Source organism: Schistocerca serialis, chromosome 5 (assembly GCF_023864345.2).
Source record: "Schistocerca serialis cubense isolate TAMUIC-IGC-003099 chromosome 5, iqSchSeri2.2, whole genome shotgun sequence".
In the NCBI taxonomy this organism is placed as follows: Eukaryota; Metazoa; Arthropoda; class Insecta; order Orthoptera; family Acrididae; genus Schistocerca; species Schistocerca serialis.
This window is the reverse complement of record NC_064642.1, coordinates 745,584,177-745,609,658: the sequence shown is the minus strand read 5'-3', so window position 1 is coordinate 745,609,658 and position 25,482 is coordinate 745,584,177. Positions and strand designations below refer to the sequence as shown.

The following is a 25,482-nucleotide window of genomic DNA, read 5'->3' as shown; positions in this document are numbered from 1 at the left end:
CTACTTCGATACCGACGGTTAATGTTTGCCCCTGCAATTTTTCGATGCAATCTGCAACAGGACACGTCCATTATTCTGCAATGTATCAACTACCTGGATGACACTGTAGCTACCAGATGTACTACGACTGACCACCTGCGCAACCTCCAGGCCTGTTTTGAAAAATTTTGGCCTTCAGATGTGGTTGCAATCTACAGAATTGTAAATTTTTCCAACCCCCTCTTGAGTATCTGGGCCACAGTGTATCATGGCACAGTGTCCGACAATGGGTGGATCTGGTCAAGGTGATTACATATTTGCTACATCCCTCATCGTTGCTTAAACTGCAGGCTTTTCTGACTCAAACTGGCTATTACCACTGCTTCATACCCGTGGGATCCACCATTGCGCACCCTCTCTACCAGCCGGTCGGGGTGGCCGAGTGGCTCTAGGCACTTCAGTCCAGAACCGTGTGACTGCTATGGTCACAGGTTCGAATCCTGCCTCGGGCATGGATGTGTGTGATGTCAGGGTAGTTAGGTTTAAGTAGTTCTAAGTTCTAGGGGACTGATGACCTCAGATGTTAAGTCCCATAGTGCTAGAGCCATTTGAACCTCTCTACCTCCTTCTCGACAAGGGTGCCTCCATTATCCGGTCTCTGGCGTACAATCAGGCCTTTTCCACGCTGAAGGACCGCCTCAGGTCGGCGCCACGCCAAGCTACTTTTGATCATAGCAAACCGACAGTTTCAGCTGTGGACACCTTGCAGTACAGCAAGGGGACCACCCTCGCCCATCGGAATGCAGACGGCTTGGCGCAGCCACTGGTGTCTGCACCCAAAACTCCCAATCCGGCACAGATCTGTTAGGTCAAGAAGAAAGTTCTGGCCATTGTGTATAGGCACCAAATTTCACGTATTCTCATATGGCGCCAGATTCCAGCTCATTAAGGACCAAAATCTGTTACTTTCGTTATTATGTCCACCCATGTCTCCGATAAGGTAGCCCATAGGCTGCAGAGCTAGGCATTATTCCTCTCCAAATATCACTATTTTCGCCCACTTGGCGCCATGCCAATGCGGACACCTTATCCAGGCTGCCTGTGGGTTCAGACTGTGAGTTTGATAGAGAGGAGCTTGTGTGTTTGTGTGTTCCCAACTGGATACAGCCTCTCACCAGATGGTAGACGGCTTTCTGATCACTAGTACCCGAGTCACCAGGGCCGCAGCTTCTGACCCCGACCTCAAGCAAGTCATCCACCTCGTCCAGCAGCGTTGGCCATCTCGTCCTCCAGGGATGCTTCTTATTCGTTTTGTGACTGTTTTGTCATGCACAATCGTGTCTCATTCTTAGACAGGATCCTCCTCCTCTCCACAGATGACGCAGCTCCCAGAGTGGTCATTCAGGATTTGCAACAGGAGGTTTTATAGCTGTTGTATTAGGATCACTGGGGCTTTCCCAACCAAAACCTTGGCTTGCAGATATGTATACTGACCCGCCATTGACCAGCAGCAGAAGCATTTGGTGGCTGCGTGTCCCCAGTGTGCTAGTCAGCAAGCAGCTCATAAGGCTTTGCTTTCCCCACAGGCTTCAGCAACCCATCCCTGGGAACACATCCATGTGGAATTTGCAGGTCCATTTCTGAATGTGTTTTAGCTGTCACTGGTGTGTTTTCTCATTATCCATGTGTGGTCCAGTGCTCCTTGGCCATTATGAAGATTACTATTCAGGCTCTTTAAAAAAAAATTTCTGTGGACAGTCTTCCAGTTACTCTCATTTCTAAAAACAAGTCTCAGTTCCTGTCCCAGACATTCTGTGATTTCTGTGTGCATTTGGGCATTCACCATATTCGCTCCCCTCCCTTTCACCGAATTTAATGGGGAGGCTGAGCACATAGTTCACGCCTTTAAGACCCAAAGGAAAAAATATCTGCAGGACTTTCTTACCAAGGAGGCGCCACCGTTTTTTCTGATGGTGGCCTGCATAAGATCCCACAGCCACAATCTGGGCATGCAGCTGTAGGCACACCACAGAAGCTGTATGACTCCAGCACCAGCAGAAGCCCCCCCCCCCCCACTCTTTGATGCACACGTGGCCTCTCTGTAGTGCACTCTACTGACTGGCTGGCGGCTTATAGAGTCAGGCCCGGCCAGCCTCGCTCTCAGTCTGTTGTTCAATTAAGCTCATGTGACGAGGACTAGTTGGGCAGCCACTCAGTGGCAAGTTATTTTTCTGTACCAAAGTACTAGATACAATAAAGTGTTGTGTTTGTGTGACATGGGCCCCCTTGCCCTCTGGACATGGATACCCTAGGAATCACTAAATGTGGAAAATTGAAGGTAAATTACGAGAGAAGCAGTTTCATTTTAGGACGTATGATGGCACTCAAAAAACAGTTTAGCACACCATTAACGACAGAGAGCAGATTTGTGGAAAACAAGGAAATGTATTCTGAATTTGTAGATTTGGAGAAGGCTTGTCACAAAGTCAGCTAGAATTTTAATTCTTGAGTAGTGTAGAAGGGTAGGCCACTTTCTTTGTGCAATGTAGACAGAACTAGTCAGTAGTGATGAAATAAATACTAGAGGCCAAATTCAGAAATTACGTGATGTCGGGCAGAGCAGATTATGGTCATAGTCACCACTATCACTTAATTTTTTAACAGATGAGGCAATGAGGGAAGTAAAGGACTGTCTTAATAATCCCTAAACAGGCAGCATGCATACATAAAAAAATCAAATCATAGATAAATAGCCTATATACCAAAGAAACTGTGCAAATGGTCTGTTAACTGAGGAATTAATTATTTCGTATGTCGTGAAATGACAATAACTTTGTTTAAAAAGAGAAACAGCAGTATGTTTAGTTATGCATGATCAGACCTGTAACACACTGGTACATCAAATGTTATACAGTGATGATGATGATGATGATGTTTCGTTTGTGGGGCACTCAACTGCACAGTCATCAGTGCCCGTACAACGTCCCAATTTTTACACAGTCCATTTTCGTTTCACAATCCAGTCACAAATGATGATGATGCTGATGATGATGATGATGATGAAATGATGAGGACAACGCAAATACCCAGTCCCCTGGCAGAGAAAATCCCCAACCCAGCCAGGAACTGAATCTGGGACGTGTGATCCGGAGGCAGCAATGCTAGCCCATAGACCATGAGCTGCAGACTATATAGCAATGGATAAACGTGTGTGCTCCACAGTGGTGGATAAATATGGAAGGCATACAAGGCTCGCCCCCCCCCCCCCCCCTTGTGGGGTTGCCATCATTGCCACCCGCGCTGCCCCCACCAGTCAGTCCGCACGGTATTCGTTCATTTCTTTCGTCAGTCAACTCTACTGGATCAAGTTATTGAGCAGCTGTAATTTTCTATGTAGCACATGTCGCCATCATAGTATTTTAAACGTTTCTGTCTTGCACATAGATAGCTAACACATACCTACAAGAAGTCGCGGCCATTATAGTGATCTTAATACATTATTCTGTGTGGTATTTGTTCAAGAAAAGTTGCGAATGTTCTACTGTTTTGTGATTAAAAAGAGACTAATGGGAGAGATTCTTCAATACAAGCAAACGAACATAAACACCCTTAATGGTTGTGATTCTGTTATGCAAGCATTGTCTGTTTATCCTAGATCTGACTATCCTACTTTGCACATGACGTACAAAATATTTTCGTGTCTGCCTGCATCTACTACTACAGCAAAAAGAAGTTTTTCAACATTGCAGCATACAAAGATATGGCTGAGGTCAACAATGAAGGAGAATCGACTTCATGGCTTAGGTCTGTTGAACACTAACCCTGACATTGATTGTCCTAGTGACAATGTAATTAACCAATTTGCCAGGAGGAAGAGGCACATAGAATTCATCATTTAAGGAAGAGAATCACAATTGTAACCTTTTTATATCATAAGATGGCATTGTGTTGTGTGTGTGTATAATCAGTTTAAATAAAACTTTCTTAAACTTTGCATGTGACTTGATTATTTTTTATTACGGTAAAAGTAAAGGTAGCTGAAGATATCTTTAGCGCCCCCTCCTTGTGGTTTTTCTGTATCTGCCACTGGTGCCCCGGGACTGTTGCATTTGTTACTAGTAGGTTCAGACATCTCGCAAGTGTTATCGAGATGCTTCAGGAGCTCAAATGCGACTCCCTGGATGGAAAGTGACGTTCATTTTGAGAACCATTATTGAGAAAATTTAGAATACTCGCATTTGAAGCTGACTGCAGAATGATTCTGTTGCCTCATAAATTGCATGTAAGGAACATGAAGATAAGATATAAGAAATTAGGGCTCATATGAAGGTGTATAGATAGTAATTTTTCTCTTGTTCTATTTGCAAGTGGGACAGGAAAGCAAATGGTTAGTAGTGGTATGGGGTACCCTCTCCCATGTGCCACAAGGTGGACTGTGGAGTATGGATGTAGATGTAGGTATAGATGGAGACCAAGTAACTGGATGAGTAAAGACAACACTCAAAGTGTAGTGGGTTTGTTGAATGGATAGGCACACATGCAAAAACATTTAAGATTGATGCCAGTTGTAGAAGGAAACACACTCTCAAGGTGTGTCTTTTTGCATTTACTACTGTCTTGTGCCTCTTTTTATAGTAGTGTCCTCATATACATGGAAAAGTTAATGAAAAAGCTCAGTTCTGCCTACTTTGCACTCACAAGTCTCTATTGCTTTGTTCACCTGCAGATATTGTTGTCAGCATACTTTGCATACTTTAACATAGTTGTTCCCTATGGCATAAGCTCATGGGTCATTACACCTAAGGAGAAAAAAAGTGTTCATTTGCAGAAGCATGTGATAATGACATTGTGTAAAGTTAATAATTAGACATCTTGCTGAAGTCTTTTCAGGGACTTACATGTTCTTAGAATTACATGCCAATGTGTATACTCCCTATCGGTGTTTGTGGTTGATAACTATTACTCCAGAAGTTTTTAGTGATGTCAGTACCAGCCACAAAAGCTTACATTGTATGAACTACAGTAAATTTAGGATGAACCCAGTAATTCACAACTGCCGTACACAAAGAAATACTTTCCATGTAAACTATGCACCCCTCTCTAGAGTTCACAATAGAGTTTTAACAGATTGCCAGTGGCCATCAGGGAGGAAACTGAAAATTCCCAAAGATTTCAACACAACATAAAGGATTACATCATTAGCCACTTCATCTAGAATGTGTCTGAATACTTGGGAGTTAGGAATGTAAGTTCTGCCTGACTCTAATGTTTGTGTCGGATAGATCTAGATTTTACCAGTATGTAGATTGTTGGTAGTGGTCTGTGTAAAGTTGAAATGGTTTGTTTGAAGCAGGATGTCAGATAATAATGGAAACTGCATAGTATAGAAGAAGCAACAGTGGCTTTGTTTTCAGAATAGCTGTTTTTCTCCTAGTTTACATATATAAAGTAATTATCTTAATTATCAGTTTGAGTGTATTAGCACTGGTCATAATTGGTTACTAACCTCCACCCCAAACTTTCCACCCTCTGACACCCTCAGAACACAGTTTATCCCTTATTACAGTTCTAGTGCACTTAGTTGTGGTACAAACATTTAAAATTTGTTCTTAACCCACTTAGGTTAATAATATATGTTAATTTTATACCATTAAGACACAATTTTTAACAATCTGCAATTTTTCCATCCCCTGCAGTGTGGAAATTATTAATTCTAGAGAAACTATGATTAGGACCTTTTTGCAGGAAATTTAATGTAGTTTTATTTTGTATTGGGTAAGATTTTTGCTAGAAGCTGCAATCTTTTAGATAATCAAGAAAAACATGTAGAAAAAGGCTTTTAAATGCCCATCTCCCCCTCCCACTTCCTCACCTCCCACAGCCCCTCAAAACCCCTCCACACTCATACCCATACAGTCAGGATTTTTGGTACATTGTTTACTGCCACTGTCGCTACACAAACTTTTTCCTCCAGTTGATATGAAGAACAGAAACGTACAATTTGGTGTAGGGAAGGAAGGACTTAGGTGTCTCAGTTTCTATGTATATCAGTTTCTATGCATATCAGTTTCTATGTATATGTGAATTGCATTGAGGTACACTTAACATATTTGCCTTACCATTAGGCCAAAACTTTGTATAGATGTTGATTGGCAATTTTTGCTGGCTGCTCATGACAGCTAATGTAATTTAAAAGTAGAACACCAATTCCCAATGACTAACATAATGTGAAGAAAGACTAGCATTTACACTCTGGTTATTAGCAATTGGAGAAATTTACATTAGTGATTGTTTTACCTTTTAATAGCTGCTATATATTAGACAATTTCTAATTCTGCAGTGACATGTGTTAAGTGCTTCATGGATTTTATTAAAGTACATACACTATCTGGTCACATTTTACCCAATCAAATTAATGTACTCACCTGTCAAAAGCCTGAACAACTACCTTCTGCAGTACAGACTGCAACAAGATGTGCAGGAAGAGAGTCGGTGAGTTTCCAGAAGGTACCAGCAGGGATGTTGAGTTATTCTGACTCCAGTTCCATGGCCAGATGCACAATGTTACTCAGTTGAGGATCTGTGGCACATATAACCCAACTGAGGTGGCCCCACAGATTCTTGATTTGGTTTAAATTTGGGGGGTTTGGTGGCCATGGGACTATGGTAAACTCATCCTGGTGCTCTTCAGACCATGCACATACACTGTGAGCTATGTAACAGATTGCAGTGTCCTGTTGGTAAGTGCCATCATAAGAAAAATAAACTGAATGTAGGTATGTACACTGTTCCCAAGGATAGATGCATACTTGTGTTGATCCACTGTGTCTTCCAGAATGACAAGATTAACCATGGAATGCCACAAAAATATTCCCCAGACCATAATGCTCTCTCCTCCAGCCTGAACCCTTTCAGTAATTGTTGCAGTGTGTTTGCTTTCAGTCCTATGGAGCATAAAACATGACTCATCTGAAAATGCCACCTGTTGCCATTCAACGGACGTTCAGTTACTATATTGGTGTGCAAATTTCAGCCATCATTACCAATGTATAGCAATCAGCATGGGTGCAAGAACCAAGCATCTGCTGTGGATGCCCATACAAAGCAAAGTTCGCTGAACTGTTGTTGAGGAGATGCTGTTGGTAGCCCTTGTTTCATGTGGGTGGTCAGTTACTCTACAGTTGCACATCTGTTCACCTTAGACATCTCCACAGCTGTCATTTACCCTTGTCATCTGTGGCCCATGGTGTACTGCAATTGCCTTGCACCAGTTTCGGATAGTGCAATTTTGTGATGCACAGTATACTTTGTGCATGGCAGCACAAGAAAAGGTTTAAAAACTAAGCAATTTTGGAAATGCTTCCATCCTTGGCCCAAAAGCCAATGATTACGCTCCTTTGGATGTCAGATAAATTGCTCCATTTCCGCAATAAGACAATGACTGCACTGTGTTCCTCATCCCCTGACAGGCTTTATATGCCCTACACAGATAGTGCTGCCACCTGCCATCTGTGAGTGGTTATTGCATGTTGATGCTGAAAATAGGCAATGATCACATCAGTGTGACTGGATCATGTATAAGGAAGATAATGTCAATAAAAAATTATTAATGAAATGTGGCATACATATATGAGCTGTCACACAGGTTAAATGATAAAATCTTCTGTGGTATATAGTTTGCTACAGAACAGATAGTACGATGTAGTGTAAACCACTTTTATTTATCATCAAAAATATGTAACATAGCAGTGATGCATCTGCCATGAAATTATAGACACTGTGAATGTGAACCGTAAGATGATAAGGTCTTTCTATATGTTTAATCAGGGTAATAGATGCATGTTCACACATATTTACTTTCAAGGAAATTTATTGTGCTTTTTCTTTTTAATAAAAATGATTACTAAGCTTGTACTTATTCACTCTGTTCCAGCAAGATGAAGAGGACTAATGAATTTAGCCCCTTTCTCGCATTCTCACTAGATGCTCTCAATTTTTTTCCAGTTTTCTACTAATTACATTTCTTTTCATTTGAGATTAGTGCTGGGGATCTTGTTGGATCTCTGATGCATGTATGATATCTACATTCTCCTAAGTATTTGATTGGTGTACATATTTCCTACTGTGGTGTTCCTTTCAGTGTTTATTCTATCAATTTCTAGTACTCAGTAAAGTATTGAATAAACTAATTCTGAGTATTAAGGTGGCACCTTTAATGTAAAAATATTAAATTTATACAGATAAATAAAATATAGCTTTCTTCTTCTTTGTCATCACCAAGATGAAAGTGCCACCCATTGCACTGTCATAAAATCAGTGTCTCTCACCTTCCAATAAGGCCTCTTTTTACATAGCTACACAACAACATTTCTGTATATTTTAATGTTACTTAACAACTAGAGAACTTAGTTTAGTTATAAAATCATTTTATGAATGTTAATAAAATGATCACCTTGTCAGGGGCTGTCTTGTGCTTACCAATGAAAATATTCTCCTTTTATGTTTCAGAACAGACCAACAACACTACCAGTCTAATATGTCCCTCTGCAACCACCAATATACCTCTATTCAGTCTTCCATGCAAAAATGATGGTGACTGTAAAGCATTCAAACTACAATGCTGTGAGGTACAAGGTAAAAGACGATGTCTGAAGGGAATTCCTAGACCAAAGCCAGAGCCTATTCATAAACGTAAGTGGCTTTAAACCTCTTACTCACAAACATTTTAGGAAAAAAACTGTTGAACATTTTATGTAAGATGCTCATTGTCTTACATTTTGTATTATTTACTTCAGTTGTTTTAGATTTTCATCATTCAAATATTAATATCACAGTCACCAAAAACTATTCTGCATGGTTCCAAATAGTTGTGTGTTAAAGAATGTTTCTTTGTTTTGTGTCCAGCATATGGAACATGGTGATGCAATTTCCATGACTGTAGTATTACTTGGAACCAAATGACAGCACCACTTGCACTTTTTGTTTTAGATTACCAAAATCAATCTTGACCACCAAGGGCATTTTCTGGTGGTTATACATCTATTTTATTTATTGTTGCAGAAGTATATGGAGATACAAACATGTACTCCCACAATGATATAATGCCTGGAAAATGGCCTTGGTCACAGAAACTGGTCACAGTAATCAAACCTAGAAGTAAAAAGGCAGCTGGTCGTATCATTTGATTGCAAATGTTTCTTTGTGTTTCTAATGCCAGTAAGGTTACCTATAGTACCAGTCACATTACCTTGTGTTTAGGTGTGCATAAATAAGAGACACAAAGTAGAAAAGAGTCACAGTTTTAACAAAGACTCATTTAATAATTTTCAATTGCATTTTATATTAATCCTTAACCCCCACAAACTGTATGATGCTCATGTACCAAACAAGAAACAGGATTCAAGATCTGAATGCATTGTCTTTCAGCTTTTCGTAATGGTGTGCCACGAAATTGCCCCAAAGAACAAATGGTTGAGCCTTTTCCAATTAAAAACTGTACCACTGATGAAGACTGCTGGCCCCGTATATGTTGCCCAGATGGGCAGGTCAATTACTGCCGTATTCCTTTACCTGAATGGAGCCAAGTTCCTCAACTATCAGGTAATAGCATAACAGTAAAAGCAATATAAATTAAGTGTATAGTGAATTTTTAATTTTCCCCAGTGAATTTTCCTTTTGATAAATGATGAAGTAATGAGACTCAACATACGTAAATGCTTATGGTATTATTTGATTGAAATGGCAATTGAAATTTTGAAAAATTAAAGCTGTTTGAGATGCACACACAAGCTAAACTATTGCCTGACAACAGTGAGAAGATTAAAATATTATTAAAACTACTGAAACAATGTCTTAGAGACAGATTTAAGAGGAATGGCAATCATGCAAATTAGTCCATAAAGGTACTATAAAAATTAAACAAACTGCAATTGTAAATTACAGATCTGCAATAATAAATGGATTAATATACGTTAAAATGAAAAATAAAAATGCTACAAGGGCTATTCAGAAAACAGGACATAATTTTGTATTCCACATAGATGCTCTTACATTAAGGCATGAGTTTTCCATGTTTTCATTATAGAATTTTGCCACCTGTGAGCTAGCCCATGTTCTGACACTCTCCTTTATCTCCTCATCACTTTCAAAAAACTGCGACCCTAGCCATTTTTATATCTTTGGAAACAGGTAAAAATCACTCAGTAACAAATAAGGGTTACATAGAACATGATCAAACTATTCCAAGTTGAAACTGTTAAGCAATGTTTATGTGTGTGCATCTAGTGGTATTCTGCACAAAAATAATGCCAGAATTCAGCATCTAACATCTTTCATTCTGGACTGCTCTTCTGAGATTGTTCAGCGTTTTGCAATAAATGTTAGAGTTTTCTGTAGTGGCTCTTCCCATAAAAGCTCCCAAAAAATTGTCATCACCGATTTTTGTGCAGAAAATGTTTGGCTACACTTTAGTAGAGGCCTGTGTGGCAAGCTTGTGTGACCACACTTCACTGACTGGATTCTGACATACCAGTATGTAACCTATTTTTCATCCACTGTCATGATGTGATAGAAAAATTCATTTTCATCTGCTCTGTACCACATCAGAAATGTTATTGCAGCTCCCAACAGCTTCACTTTGTAGACATCAGCCAGAATCTTCGGGACCCCATATGCACAAAATTTGTGATAACCAAGCTTAAAAGTCACACAGTTCATACCATGCTGTCCTTATAGAAAACTGGCTGATTATTCTGTAATCATGAACTGAATCATGCAATATCCAGTATTTGGGGCATTTGGATGTGACAGTAGTCTGATGTTGGACTGCACAGGAACGTGCAAGTGAGCATATTTGTCATCAATGCTCCTGTCAAACCTGTCTGACCACCACAAGGGAAGGTCGTCATATTGTACACCAAGCACATCAAAACCCCTTCCCATTTGCATGTGCAATGGACTCCAAACAACATTCTGTATCATTGCACACCATTAGTAGGAGAACAGCAGCAGCCAGTGACCATTTTCCAACAGAACACTGTTCACTCACCTGTAGCACTGGTCTCTTTCAACTGCCTGCATGATGTCTGGGTACTCCCATTGCGAGTGAGTTCCCCAGACCAGAGCCCAATAGAACATGTGTGGGACCATCTTGGATGTCAACTCCATCCAAGTGCCAGTAACCAGGATATGAAGGACCATTTATAACAGTTGTGGGAATGTTCACTCTGGAAGAGAATACAACACTCATAAGTTAGTTTCTTTCTAAATTTGACATATTTTATAATCACTGAAATAACTTTGCACATCTCAACCCGTGAGGTTTCATTTCATTCTGTCCTTCCTTTCTGGGTGCTTCACATTTTTATCAGGCAGTATATTTTTGAATGTTAACTGTTATTTCCCAACTATGATTGATTTTTGTCATTTTTCCCATAAGGGATTAATGTACTGTGAGAATGTTGCCAGTAAGTCCCACTCTTTAAAGAGCTGTCTACAAGAAGTTCTGGAGTCAAATCACATATTATCCTTATTACACCCTTCTCTGTAAGAAACATGCTTTTCTTCAGTGACAAATTGCCTTGGAGTATGATGCCATAAGACACCATAAGACATTAGTGAAATACGTAGCAAAAATGAGCTTACTTTTAGACATTTTCATCTCTAAAATCTGATGTTATCTGTAACACAAAAGCTACAGAGTTTAAATCTTTAAGAATATTGTAATATGTGACTTCCAGTACTGGATTTTATTACTGTAAACACTTAAGACTCTACAATATTCTGTTTCACTTATTGATTTACTCTCATGCATTATTTCGAAAGGTGTGATCAAACTTTGTGCAGTGCTGAATTGCACGTATTGAGTTTTATCTAAATTCAGTGACAGCCTATTTGCAGAGAACCAGTTATTTATTTTAAAGAAAATATTATTTGCATTTTCAAGTGTTGAAGTTGCTCCCTTAGGCTTGATTCAAATACTTGGATCATTAGCAAAGGGAACCATTTGTGCTTCTCAAAAGTACAATGTACAATGATATAATAGTCATGAAAGGTTCCACAACTTTGTTAAAATTTGAAATTTATAGTTTATTTCTCCAGCTGAATTACACATTTATTTTCATTACATCATACATTCCGAAGATGCTGTTTCATTGCATACACTCCTTTAGTTTCTTAACGCAACCTTCCGCACCCTTTTAGTTAGACAGGATGAAAAGCAGTTATCCAAGATCTCTAGTGTTTTAATATTGGAGATTCTGTAGCAAGGTACTGCTAACTGAACAGTCAAATGCTTTAGACAAGTCAGAGAAAATTCAGCTGGCAATATTTTGTCATTTGAATTTTGTATAATTTTATTTATGAATTAAAAAATAGCATGTCCAGTAGAAAGGCCCTTTTGAAATTCAAATTGAGATTAAGTATCTTATTTTGAATGTGGTGTATTATCATTCATACATACATAATTTTTCCCAGTATCTTTAACAAGAAGGTAAGTAGTGATACTGGTCAGAAGTATCTGTCTTACTATTTTTCTCAGTAAACAATCTAACAAAAGCATATTTCAGTGTGCCAGGCAACATCCCCTGTGATAGTGACATGTTGCGTACATTGTACATATGTTAAGAACATGATTTTAGGCCCTTACATGAAATATGGTGAATTATTCTTTTGGTTTTATTGGGTGAATTTTCGTTTTGATATATGGTGACTCAATTAGACTCAACATACAATTTTTATGACAATATTTGGTGAAAGTGAAATTTTCAGATTCACACACAAGCTACATTTCCTGACAGCAATGGGAAGGTTAAAAAATTATTAAAACTATTGAAACAATGTCTTAGGAACAAATTTAAAGTGAAAGGTGACCGCACATCATGGTCCGTAAAAGCAATATGAAAAACTGAACACATTGCAGTTGTAAATTACAGATTTGCAATAATAATGGAGTTAATAATTTAAAATACAAAACAATAATATTATATTATGTCATGCTTCATAGTCCAGTAATTAGTTCTAGGTAAGTAGATAGATATATGTAAATTTTTAAAGTAAACAAGACTGAGTATCAGTGAAATTCATTTTTAATCTCTTCAGGGATATTGGCACAATTGTGATCATTAACCTAGTGCTGAATATATTGAAGAAAATGAGGTCCTGTAATGGGCAGTGGTTACATTTGTAGCCATTGTGTTCCTGTAAGTTGGCTACCTTGTCCGTAGTTCATTACCTTCGACTGTTATGGGGAGAGATGTTTTTATACCTGTAGATAGTCAGTGGCAGCCTGTTGTTCAGTACGTGCATCATAATTTACACTTTTCTGCAAGAGAATTTTTCGTCTACAATTTTTTATTGTGTGCTTTGAACATTTATTATCATAATGTTGTTGGTAAGGCGGGTACCAGGTTGAGATTCATTGGGAGAGTGCTTAGAAAATGTAGTCCATCAACAAAGGAGGTGGCTTACAAAACACTCGTTCGACCTATACTTGAGTATTGCTCATCAGTGTGGGATCCGTACCAGGTCGGGTTGACGGAGGAGATAGAGAAGATCCAAAGAAGAGCGGCGCGTTTCGTCACTGGGTTATTTGGTAACCGTGATAGCGTTACGGAGATGTTTTATAAACTCAAGTGGCAGACTCTGCAAGAGAGGCGCTCTGCATCGCGGTGTAGCTTGCTCGCCAGGTTTCGAGAGGGTGCGTTTCTGGATGAGGTATCGAATATATTGCTTCCCCCTACTTATACTTCCCGAGGAGATCACGAATGTAAAATTAGAGAGATTAGAGCGCGCACGGAGGCTTTCAGACAGTCGTTCTTCCCGCGAACCATACGCGACTGGAACAGGAAAGGGAGGTAATGACAGTGGCACGTAAAGTGCCCTCCGCCACACACCGTTGGGTGGCTTGCGGAGTATCAATGTAGATGTAGATGTAGATGTGATATCTGGGAACTATTTTGTATAAATTGACTGTTTACAAACATACACATTTGTGGACACAGTGCAATAGGTAACATAACCTGAAATACAACATAACCACCAGTGTCTCAATTATAAAATACCGTTTTTGTCATTTTGTTACTTTCATTTATGTTACAGTTTCTCTTACAACATTATTAAAAATGAATCAAAGGAAAGCATTGATCCCAGAGGAAATTTTACTCATTTTAGATTCTGTTGATGATGCCAATTGTTCTGATTTGGACATAATTACAATTGATGAAGACAGTAATATTCCTGATGATGATTCTGATGATGATAGTGTTGTTGGTGATGACATTGTTGCTAGTGGTGATTTAGCTGTTGATAGTGCAATTCATTCAATAACAGTGCAGACCAATAGTGCAACTACAAGTCCCACAGTTTCGAATTCTCCAACATCTTCCTGTATTATATGGTATCCAAACAAGGACAATGACTCCATTGGTAACATTCCTGCATTCTGTGGTGTTTACAAAAGTAATGGTGATCCTTCAGTACAAAGACACCATATTTTTGCTACTGCAACATGTTCACTCCTGAAGCACTGGACGTGATAGTTAGAGAGACAACACGATATGCTTTTTCAAATGGTGAATGCAATTTCTCTTTCTCAGTAAGTGAAATTCATTGCTCCTTAGTGATTAATTTGATTATGACATATATAAAATACCCAAACTATCATATGTACTGGTCAAGTAACCCAGCTTTGAGAATGGATCTTATTGCTGACATTATGTCACTAAAGAGATTTGAGAAAATAAAAATGTATTTACATTTTGTAGACAGTGATGAAATCCCTGAAAACAACATTGAAATGTTTGTGAAGGTGAAACCCATTTTGGACGTACTGAAAGAGACATTTTCAGGGACAGTAACTCCTACTGAATATCACTCAATAGATGAAATGATTATCCCTTTCAAGGGTAGAAGCAGGGTAAAACAGTATATAAAGCCTAAATTCAAAAAGTGTGGATTCAAAGCAAGGGTACGCTCTGACTCAGATGGATATGTGACATTTTGTAAGATGTACCAAGGGAAAAGGCAGGAACAGAATAACACACTGAGCCCTAACTTTAGTCCTATTGGGGACGCTGTTGTAAGATTGTGCCAGGGGCTGGAAGGAAAGAATCACAAGATTATTATTGACAATTTATTCACAACAATCCCATTGCTTTTGTATCTGAAGCAAAAGAAAATTCATGTATTGGGAACTATAAGGTCGAACAGACTGAAGGATGCACAGAGTATATTGACCAACAGCAAAGCTCTAATTAAATCACATCAAGGTTCAATGTCTATTGTTACTTCAAATGACAATATTACAGTTGTGCAATGGGTGTATAGAAACATCGTCCGCATGGTTATCTACCTTTGCTGGAGGGACACCAACAGATACTGTCAAAAGATGGGACATGAAGCACCGTCTTACATAGATATAGAGAGACCATATGCTGTAGCATGCTACAACAAATTCGTGGGTGGAGTAGCCATGACTGACCGGATGGTTGCACGCTATTCTCACACAATGAAAAGCAAGAAGTTTTATTTGAGAATATTTTTCCACTTTTATAGTGTTGCACTAGTAAATGCATGGATTCTTTACAAAAGAGATTTCTGTTGTGGAATTCAAGGCATCAGTTGCTGCAACAGTTATAGAATTGGGAAGCCTGCAAAGGAAGTGTGGCAGACCATCAAACATCCCTGACCATGCTCACTTGAAGAAAAGGCAACACACTGGATGTTCTGCAGATATAAGAGTGGATGGAAAAGCCCATTACCCTGAAAAAAAAAGGAATTTAATAATCCCCCTAGGTGCAGAGATAAAAACTACAAAAGAAGAACAAGATAGTTCGTATTGATCATGAAATTTAATATCTGTGAACTCTTAAGTGCTCTGTTGAGCCTCCATCTTAACTTTACTTTAGTCAGATCTTTGTTATTCTTCAATCTGTACAGACACGGTGTCAAGTGTAAATATATATGAGCCACGACATATATAGGAATTAAGTTTTCTATATCCTGATTACCGATCCCATTCCCATAGTGGTGACCCCACAGTTCGTTCGTGTGTCGCATCTTCTGTGCTGGTGTTTATGCAACAGGTTATGTGCACTATGCAATGACCACGTCAAACAATGCCTTGTTTGAAGATGTGGAAGCACAACTCTGCTCTCCAAGTTTCGTCATTTCTTCACCAATGGCGTTTCATCATTTACGCACAGTGATTCACGTTCTCAACCAATTCCGTGTGCTAACCTCATTAGTTTTCAATGGTCGACAACTATGCCGTTAGAGAGAACAATGGACTCAGGCTTCATGTCACTGGATTATGCCCATCTGACAGTGAAATGTGAACTGAACAATATTTCGAATTGTGTCTCTTCAAATCAAGTGTTTCAAGAACAGAGTGATCTCCATTAAAACACATGTTTAGCCATCCACCGGCATGCTATATCAGTTACTGCTGGGCCACGTGTAACATCGCCATTACTACAAACTGCGCCGTGTCCGTTCCATGCATGTGGTGTTCCTGTTGTGTCCAATTTACATGCACAATTCAGTGTTTCGCATAACATGGACCCATTACCTTGCCTCGGTGGTCCACCACATGCACTACAGGCATGTTATGCATCAGATAGTTTCCACGTGGTAGGCGTTCTCAACCTCCCCCCCCTCACTTGCGGGGGTCCCCGTTTCCAGTCGCTCAACCACTTGCTGCTCCCACAGCACTGCCTGTGTCTGCCACACCGGTATCTTGTCCTGTTCCGGAAGCGGGTCGTTTCCATCCAGCACTCATCACTCACGGGTCCAGTTTCTGGGCCCCCCTCATGTGCCGTCCATCAGCCTGTTTCCATGGTACCGTCCATGCCTGCCATGCCGTGTTTTCATGACACACAGTCAACTATGCAGGTGCCGCTACTACAGATTCGCTCACCTGGTTTAAATCCAGGCCTACCACGCTGGCCTCTGACTTAACCTCAGTTCAGCTGCTACCCCAGGAGACACCAAAGCTGCTGTGGTCATGCCCTGCTGGCCACCTGCCAAAGCTTAGGAGGACAACCCGGCATCGTGGTTCGCGCTCATTGAGCATCTGTTTGAGTTACATCATGTGTCTGACGACAACTCAAAGTTTCTCTGCTTCGTCACACACCTCCATGACCACTCGGATTTGATTTGTAATCTGCTCCTTTCGCTGCTGCCTGCACCAAAATACGAGTTTGCAAAGAAGCCTATAATGGAACGACTTGCCTGCTCGTCATAAGAGTTAATAATCAAGATTCTCTATGAGGAGCACCTGGGGGAACACACCCCCTCACAACTCTGGTGCCACCTTTGATTACTCATGAACGTGCATACCATGTCTGATGCCACACTATGGGCTGTGTGGTTTGCCAAACTACCTACTGATCTACAGATCCATCTATCACCACACTCGTTCAAGTCCATCAGCTCCCCCTATGTATCGCTGACCAGTTGTATTCGCTGCTGCAGCAACATCAGCCAGTACATTCCACACCATTTGTCGGCACAGCTGCCCCCGCATACCGACCTTCAGCCAGCAGAGGCAAGGTTCGCTCCGCCATCACCTCACCTACTTCTCCTGGCAGCATCGGCTCACTCTCTCCGCTGTCCGAGCACTCCAGGATCGCCCACACACCTTACGTACCGATCTATTTACTGGAACAAATCAACAAGGACAAGCTGCCCCCATTGTTGCAGTCTCCAACTCGTCCTCACCATGCTCACCCTTTCTGCTGGTACCACAAAGTGTTTGGCGACGACGCCAAGAAGTGCAGGGTGCCATGCCAACACCCAAACACCGACCGCAGGAACTAAGAGACGCCGAGTCCTGTGGGGAACCTAACAGGCATCCTCTTACATTACACTCCATTCACTTGACTGCCCGGCAGAGTGGTCGTCTCTATGTGACTGACATTGCATAAGGCCTAGCTTTTCTGGTCGACACTGGAACTGACATGTCGATCATACCTACTTCGATGGTTCCACCCACTTCTTCACAGACGAAGTCACTTCTATGAGCTGTCAACGCATCAACGTTACCTACCTCAGGCTCAGTAAAGGTTACTCCATCTCCTTCTCTACGTTTTCCATGGACATTCTATATTGCCGACATTGATGAACCGATCCTCGGTATGGATATTTTGTCACATTACGAACTATCTCCGAACATCATACAGGGTTCAGTGATCCACCATCCTAGGAACACTCACATACTGTGCACCTGAACCTATGTCCAACGCTCTGTTTCACCACAACATATGATATCATATGCAAGTGCTCCACCCTCACAGGCAACATTGTGACATTGTGACCTGCGATACCGACCTACTGTCAGAATACGACTCAGCGACGCAACTCCACCAGGACAACGAGAAGCTAAAACAATGCATCACATCCACTTACAGTGAGGTCATCATGGCTCATACCTTGCTTCTGCAACTACAGTCCATGGCGCCACCACCTAAACAAAATTGCTTGGCCAAGCCTAGCTTGAAGTCTCACCAGGTTAGTCCACAAACTTTACTTGCGTGTGACATTCCAACCCCCCCATCCCACTCGCCTCATCCAGTGCTGTGTGTTTCAAACAGTGCTGCTAATGACAGTTGTGTGTGCATTGCGACCATGCCCACCTCTCAGACAGCTACCGTGCATGTTGATAAACATTCTCCCTTTCTCACTCACCGGCCACATGACCGAGCGGCCACTGTGGCCCCACGTGCAAAGCCAGCACTGCTCTTGCCCGCGCTGGTTGTCCAGTGCAAGGTTAACAGCAGACAGTCGCCACCCATTCACCTTCGCTTGGCACTGCGTGCGCACCAATCCTACTCCACACAAGCACACGCCGCGCTCCCATAAGAGACATGTGACTTTCGTGCTACCTTTCCCCACTCGTGCTAACGGCTATGCCTCATCACACCCTACTCGTCCGAAGACTCAGTGCCAGAACGTTAACCAATCTCATGTGCAGTTCTCAATTTCTACCGTCATTGACGGAACAACATACAAGATAGTTACCACTGACAGCCCTCCTATTAGGCATAAGGTCCGACACCTCAACCCTATTAAGTTGTGTGCGGCCCAGCAATAGATTAATGAACTTTTGGCAGTAGGTGTTCTGCAACCTTCAGACAGCAACTGGTCTTCACCAATCCACCTCGTTCCCAAATACGACTGATCTTTTCGAATGTGCGGCGATTACTGATGCTTAAACGCTCATACCGTCATGGACAATTACCCAGTGCCGAACATCAATGACTTCACTCATATGTTATTGGGCGCCACAATTTTCAGTGTTACTGACTGTAAACCCGCCTACCTCCAGATTCCCTTGGTGCTCGAAGACATTCCTAAGATGGCTATTATCACGCTGCTTGGTTTATTCCAATACCACTTCAAGTCGTTCGGCCTAAAGTATGCGGCACAAATGTGGCAACGTTTCATTGACTCTATCTTGTGACAGTTCGAGTTTTAGTTTGCTTATCTGGAGGACATTCTCATTATCAGCAGCTCAGCATAGGAACATGAAAATCATCTGTCTATGGTCCTCCAGACCTCGAACTCCAATGGTGTCGAGGTCAACAAAGACAAGTTTCAGTTTCGCCACGCGTCAGTCTCCTTTCTACGTTCCACCATCTCCACTGACAGAATACAGCCTCCCAAATCTTGTGTGCAGGCTATCACGTCTCTGTCGCCCCCAGCTACTTACAAAGAGCTACGCCGTTTCCTCGGCACCATCAATTACTATCGTTGCTATCGGTCTTCTGCCGCCGCTGTTCAGGCACCCCTAATGGACGCGCTATCAGGCAAACAAACTTCCAGTATGAAACCACTCTCTTGGGCTGCTCTGATGCTAGAGGCCTTCAAGGTTCTGAAGACTTCTTTAGCTCACGCTGTGACATTCGCCCACTCCGACCTCTCGGCCGAGTTATTCATCACTACGGACGCCAGCAACATCACAGTGGGGGCAGTGTTGCAACAACGCAAGGGCAACACAGTTTCTCCCCTTCATTTCTTCTCCAAGAAACTATCTACACCTCAGAGAAAATATTCTGCATTCAATAGAGAGCTCCTTGCTGTTTACGAGGCAATCAAACATTTTCTCCCCAACGTCGAGGGACGTTTGTTTTTCGTCCTCACCAATCACAAACCACTGGCAGAAGCGTTCTGCAACCCACCTGAGGACCCACCCCCTCGATGTTACCACCACTTTGACCTGGTTTCTCAATTCACAATGGACGTCCATTACATCAAGGGTGCAGATAACATTGCTGTGGATTTCTTCTCGCAGATCAGTGTTGTTTCCCACATTGTTGATCTTTCCGATCTGGTCTCCCTCCAAGCTTCTGACGAAGATTCTAAGGCTCTCCTACAAGGCCTACAAATATCACTTGTTTTCACAAAGGCCAATTTCCTGGCGTTTCCGACGAGGTGTGGTGTGATTCTTCGACCGGCACCCTATGACCTTTACTCCCACCCGGGCTGCGCCGACAGGTTTTCGATGCCCTGCATAACCTAGCCAACCTGGGCATTTGAGCCACCACACGTCTCATGTCAGAAAGTTTTGTTTGTAAGAATATCAAATGGGACTGTTAAACCTGGGCACACAGCTGTGTCACTTGCCAGTGCAACAAGATCAGCTGCCACACCTCCCCGTCTCTGGGCAAGTTTGATGTTCCTGTAGGACGATTCCATCACATACGTATTGATCTGATTGGGCCTCTTCCTCCTTCGGAGGGCCATAGATATAGCTTATCAACTATCGACTGTTTGTCTCACTGGGTCAAGGTTGTCCCTCTCCCTAACATTACTGCCAAGACAGTATCCAAGGCTTTCATTGGCTCATGGATTGCTCATTTCAGGTGCCCGATCACTATCACCACCACTCTGTGCTTTCCTATCGAACAGCAACTATGTATTGTACCAAGTGGAAATAAAACACTGTGTACAGAATGCAGTGCAGTTAGTAATGACTCACTAGTATCGCCCATAATGTGAAAATCCTTCCACATTGATAACCCCAAGTCGTGAACACGTGATTTGCATTTGTGGTAGTGATCACTCATATCTGCGTCAAGCTTACTAGAACTCCATCTCATTGAACATTCGCTGTACATAGGTGTGAGCACCATGGATGTGTGAAGTGAGATTGATTACTAACGTAATGAACAGAATGAAAGTTTTGATCAACATCAAATTAACAATGTATCTTGGGTATTGACAGTGATAACTTGCAACAATAGTTACTCTACAGGTCCAACAATAGGAACACTACATCAGTGTTCAATGTATGCATCAATGTAGTGCCCTCACTGTATAGAAAATGTCATGCAACATACCTCACCTTGACCATGTCACCAATGCAGGCCACACAATGACAGCAATGGGCTTCGACACTCACATTGTCAACTGGTCTCCTTCCAACAGCAACTACCACTGGCACTGACCTCAATGGCATAATTTTACAAGCTGACTGTGGTGATTATCCTGCATTTCAAGTTTCCATGAACTCACCTCAGGTGGCATTCTGTATCAAGACAGAACAATAGCAATTGGCAAACAGTTGTGGTGCCATGTTGCAATCTCAACCACAGTCACCTTCCAGCAGACAGCACAGCAACTATATACTACAACATGCAACATGCTCACATGGTGTCAGCATGCCATGCACTCTGCCATGTCCAACATTAAGCTCCAGCCGTTCTGCATGGATGAGTTGATGTTATTGTTTGCTACAGTGGAACGCTTTTTTGCACACTGAGACATTACGGATGACTCATAAAAATTCATCATTTTACTGTATCACTTAAGCAAGCACACCAATTAGCAAGTGACATCATCCCATCACCACTGCCCTCCAATAAACATGAGACAGCAAAACAAATGATTCTTAGATGACTTGTGCACCCTCCAGAACAACAACTACATTAAGTGCTGTATGAAGCACATCACAGTGACAGCACTCTGCCACAGCTGTGATGCTGCCCCCGGCACTCGACTGACACAAAGGTCAAAACAGTCACACATTGTGGACTGTCTGGCTTGCATAGTTGCCAACTGAAGTCTAGACTGCACTGATAGTCCACAAGCAGCAACCGAAGGAAGATGGACTCACACTGGCCAACAGAACATACACCTGCATGTGTCGGGACAACCGCCTCTCAGACAGACCACCCCATGACAACATGCCACCCCGCAGTGCCTGTTCACCACAACCCACTACAGCACAATGTCTGAACTGCCCCAGTACAGTTGACGTTCAGCCAAATTGGACAATTCTGACGCTGTGCACTGGTACCACTGAACTTTCAGTGATAAGACACAAAAATGCCAAACTTCGTGCCTGCACCCAAACACCAGTGGTGGCAGGAATAGACACACTTGCCCACCATGCTGCAAGTTGCCTTCCGTCCATGGTGACTCCGACAGGTGAATGCATTTTTGTCACAGACTTTATAGACAATACCCACTTCCTGATTGACACAGGGTCTGAAGTCAGTATAGTCCTGCATCACCATGCCTCAGTGCAGTCTACCTCGGAACATCTGCAACTCCTGGCCACCAATGACATTCCCATATGGGTATGCGGCGCCACAAGCAGAACAGTGACTTTCACCAACAGTGCAGAACACATGTGGATTTTCTACATAGCCGATGTGATGCAACCAGTTCTCAGAGTGGACTTCTTGTGACACTTCAAACTTTACCCTGACTTGCAGCAGTCTGCATTGTACCACCATGACATGCACACATCTAATACTATAATATCGGGATGTGCCACCAATGGTCCTATGCCTAATGCAACAAACCTTGGCTGCACTGGACAAGTTAACTGTACACCACACACAGCTCCTGGATGCGTGCAAAGAAAACTACTAGTTGTGCCTCAGACCTACCAGAACCACGCTCACAGCCAACCTGAGCAGACAAGTCAACACTGGTATGTACTTCTGTACTCTGCGCCGTCTGCCTCCTCAGCCCATGCCAGTGTCCCAACAACACTGTATTTGTGTGACATACAGAACATAATGGTTCATAGGATTATTGCTATACCAGGATCTGCAGCATGACACGAGGTGCATAGATTAGATCCTCAAAAACTCAATGCTTCAAAAGAAGCAGTCAATGTTGTATGGTGTGCTTAACCTGACAGCCCATGGCCCTTGCAAGTAAAATTGGTTCCAAATAAAGCCAGATCAGTCTGCAAGTGTGGTGATCATTTTACATTGAATGCTAGAACTGTGCATGATTCCTAACCAGTACTAAAAATTCAAGACTACCCACAAACTAGCAGGAGCTACTGTGTTTACCATCGTTGGTTGCAAGAAAGCACACTAACAGATTCTCATGCACCAAGACATTATTCAAAAAACATACATCATCGTGCCTTTTGGTTCATTCAAGTTCTAGGTAATGCCACATGGACTCAAAAACACCATGCAAAAACAAGTTCATGGTGCCTTAGAAGAAACAGGGGTTGAAATCAACAAGGACAAATTACAGCTTCACCAGAAACAAGTCACATTTCTAGGTACACCATCTCCACTTCAGAAACATATCTCCTGGATGACCAGTTGGTGATCATATGAAATCTTCCAAGACCAAAAACATTCCATGACCTCCGGTAGTATCTCGTCACCGACGCCAGTGAGGTACGAGCAGGGGCAGTACTCCAACAAATTATCAATGATCAAGTTCAACCACTCCAGTTTTCCTCCAAAAAGCTGTCAAAAGCCTCATCACAGTATTCCACATTTGACTGAGAACTTTCAGCACTCTACAAGCTGTCCACTATTTCAATGAAGGTATTGATGGGCAAGTGGTTGTGATTTATGCAGACCATAATCTAGTCATGGAGATGATTTGACATCTGACAATTTAGATACTTTTATATTAAAAAGGAAGAAATTCTTCCAGCTGTATTTAAGGTGTCAATTTTATTTTGACAACTAGTTTCAACATTGTAACAACATCATCTTCAGGCCCATACACTTGCTGACGTCAACTGCGTGCAGCTGATATTAGAAGTGAGTGGTGAGATAACTAACCACCTTCCACATGGAGCACGTCCGTATCTCACCACTGACTTCTAGTATCAGCTGCACTCAGTTAACGTCAACAAGTGTATGGGCCTGAAGATGACATTGTTACAATGTTGAAACTAGTCGCAAAAATAAAATCGACACCTTAAATACAGCTGGAGGAATTTCTTGATTTTTAATATAAATTTATACCAGCTGACGTCCCACGGTCCTCCATTTCAACTATGGATGTATGAATATTTAGATACTTGGATCATATTTCTCAGTTTACTATGTATGTACACTACTTATGGGAAGCAGATGACATTCTGGTGGACTACCTTTCAGGGGTCAATACCATATCACTTCAACTGTAGCATCACCAAATGGCATGGAAACAGATGTTGGGTCCATCCATATCACAGATGTTGGGTCAATTACAGCACCCTCTTCTGATCCCGCCACCACTCTGAAGATTGAACAATGTCAGCTACCAGAGACGGATGCAGTTCTACTCTGTGATACTTTGCTTGGAGGATGACAGCCACTGGTTTCAGCACCCTTTCGTGAAGCTATTTTTCAGTTGTTGCACAATCTCTCCCATCTAGGAATATGACCCACAATGAAGCTGGTCACTGACCATTTCATGTATGACCAAATGTTAAAAGACACTGCAAAGTATCGAGACACACATGCACTGCCTGTCAACAAAGCAAAATTGACCATGATGTGCAACTGTCACTAGGCCACTTCGCAGTTCTGTGTGGACAATTTTGTCACATTCATTTGTACCTCATCAGCCCCTTTACCAGAATCATCAGGACAAAAGTAGACCAACTCTGTGATTGGCCACGTGACACAATGGTTGAAGTGAGACCAAAGACTCACCGGAAGCCACAACTACAGCATTTGTGCATACGTAGATCGCCCAATTCAGCTGCCCAATTACAATAAAGATACACCAAGGACAACAGTCTGAGGCCTTGCTGTTTGAAGCATTATGCAACATGTGCAGCATCAACTATTGGCGTATGACAGCATATCACCTACAGAGTAATGGTTTTGTCAAGAGGTGACACAGAACAGTGAAAGCAGCGCTCATGTGTCACAATGGCACATGGGCAGAAGCACTCCCTTGGGTCTTGCTCTGGGTGCACACCACTGCAATAGAGGATATATGGGCATTGTTTGTCAAATTACTATTCAGAGTGACACTGTGATTACTGGTGGACCTTTTCATGCCACGCACGGATGACGACCCACAGCCGTTATCTTAACTACAACAAGTGGTACAAAGAAGAATTAAGGGCATTGTCATTCAATTGCCATTGCACCACATAGCACCGCCTACCTTCATACACAAGGTGCTGGTCATGATGAAATTCACCATACAGTGTGATGGCACAGTTCAACTTGCACTCTTACCTCCTTAAAAGGGTCCATACCAAGTCATCAGCTGCAGCAACATCTCTTGAATTGATGT

At 41.9% G+C, this 25,482-nt stretch overlaps 1 protein-coding gene across 1 annotated transcript in view; it reads left to right on the top strand.

Annotated features, from left to right (window-relative positions):
- Positions 1 to 265: 265 nt before the first annotated feature.
- LOC126482204 (uncharacterized) overlaps positions 266 to 25,482 on the top strand; it is a 44,563-nt gene continuing 19,346 nt past the window's right edge. The window contains exons 1-3 of the mRNA XM_050106183.1: positions 266 to 284; positions 8,488 to 8,670; positions 9,406 to 9,579. Coding sequence (XP_049962140.1) covers positions 266 to 284; positions 8,488 to 8,670; positions 9,406 to 9,579 — 376 coding nt within the window. The remainder of the gene's footprint in view (positions 285 to 8,487; positions 8,671 to 9,405; positions 9,580 to 25,482) is intronic.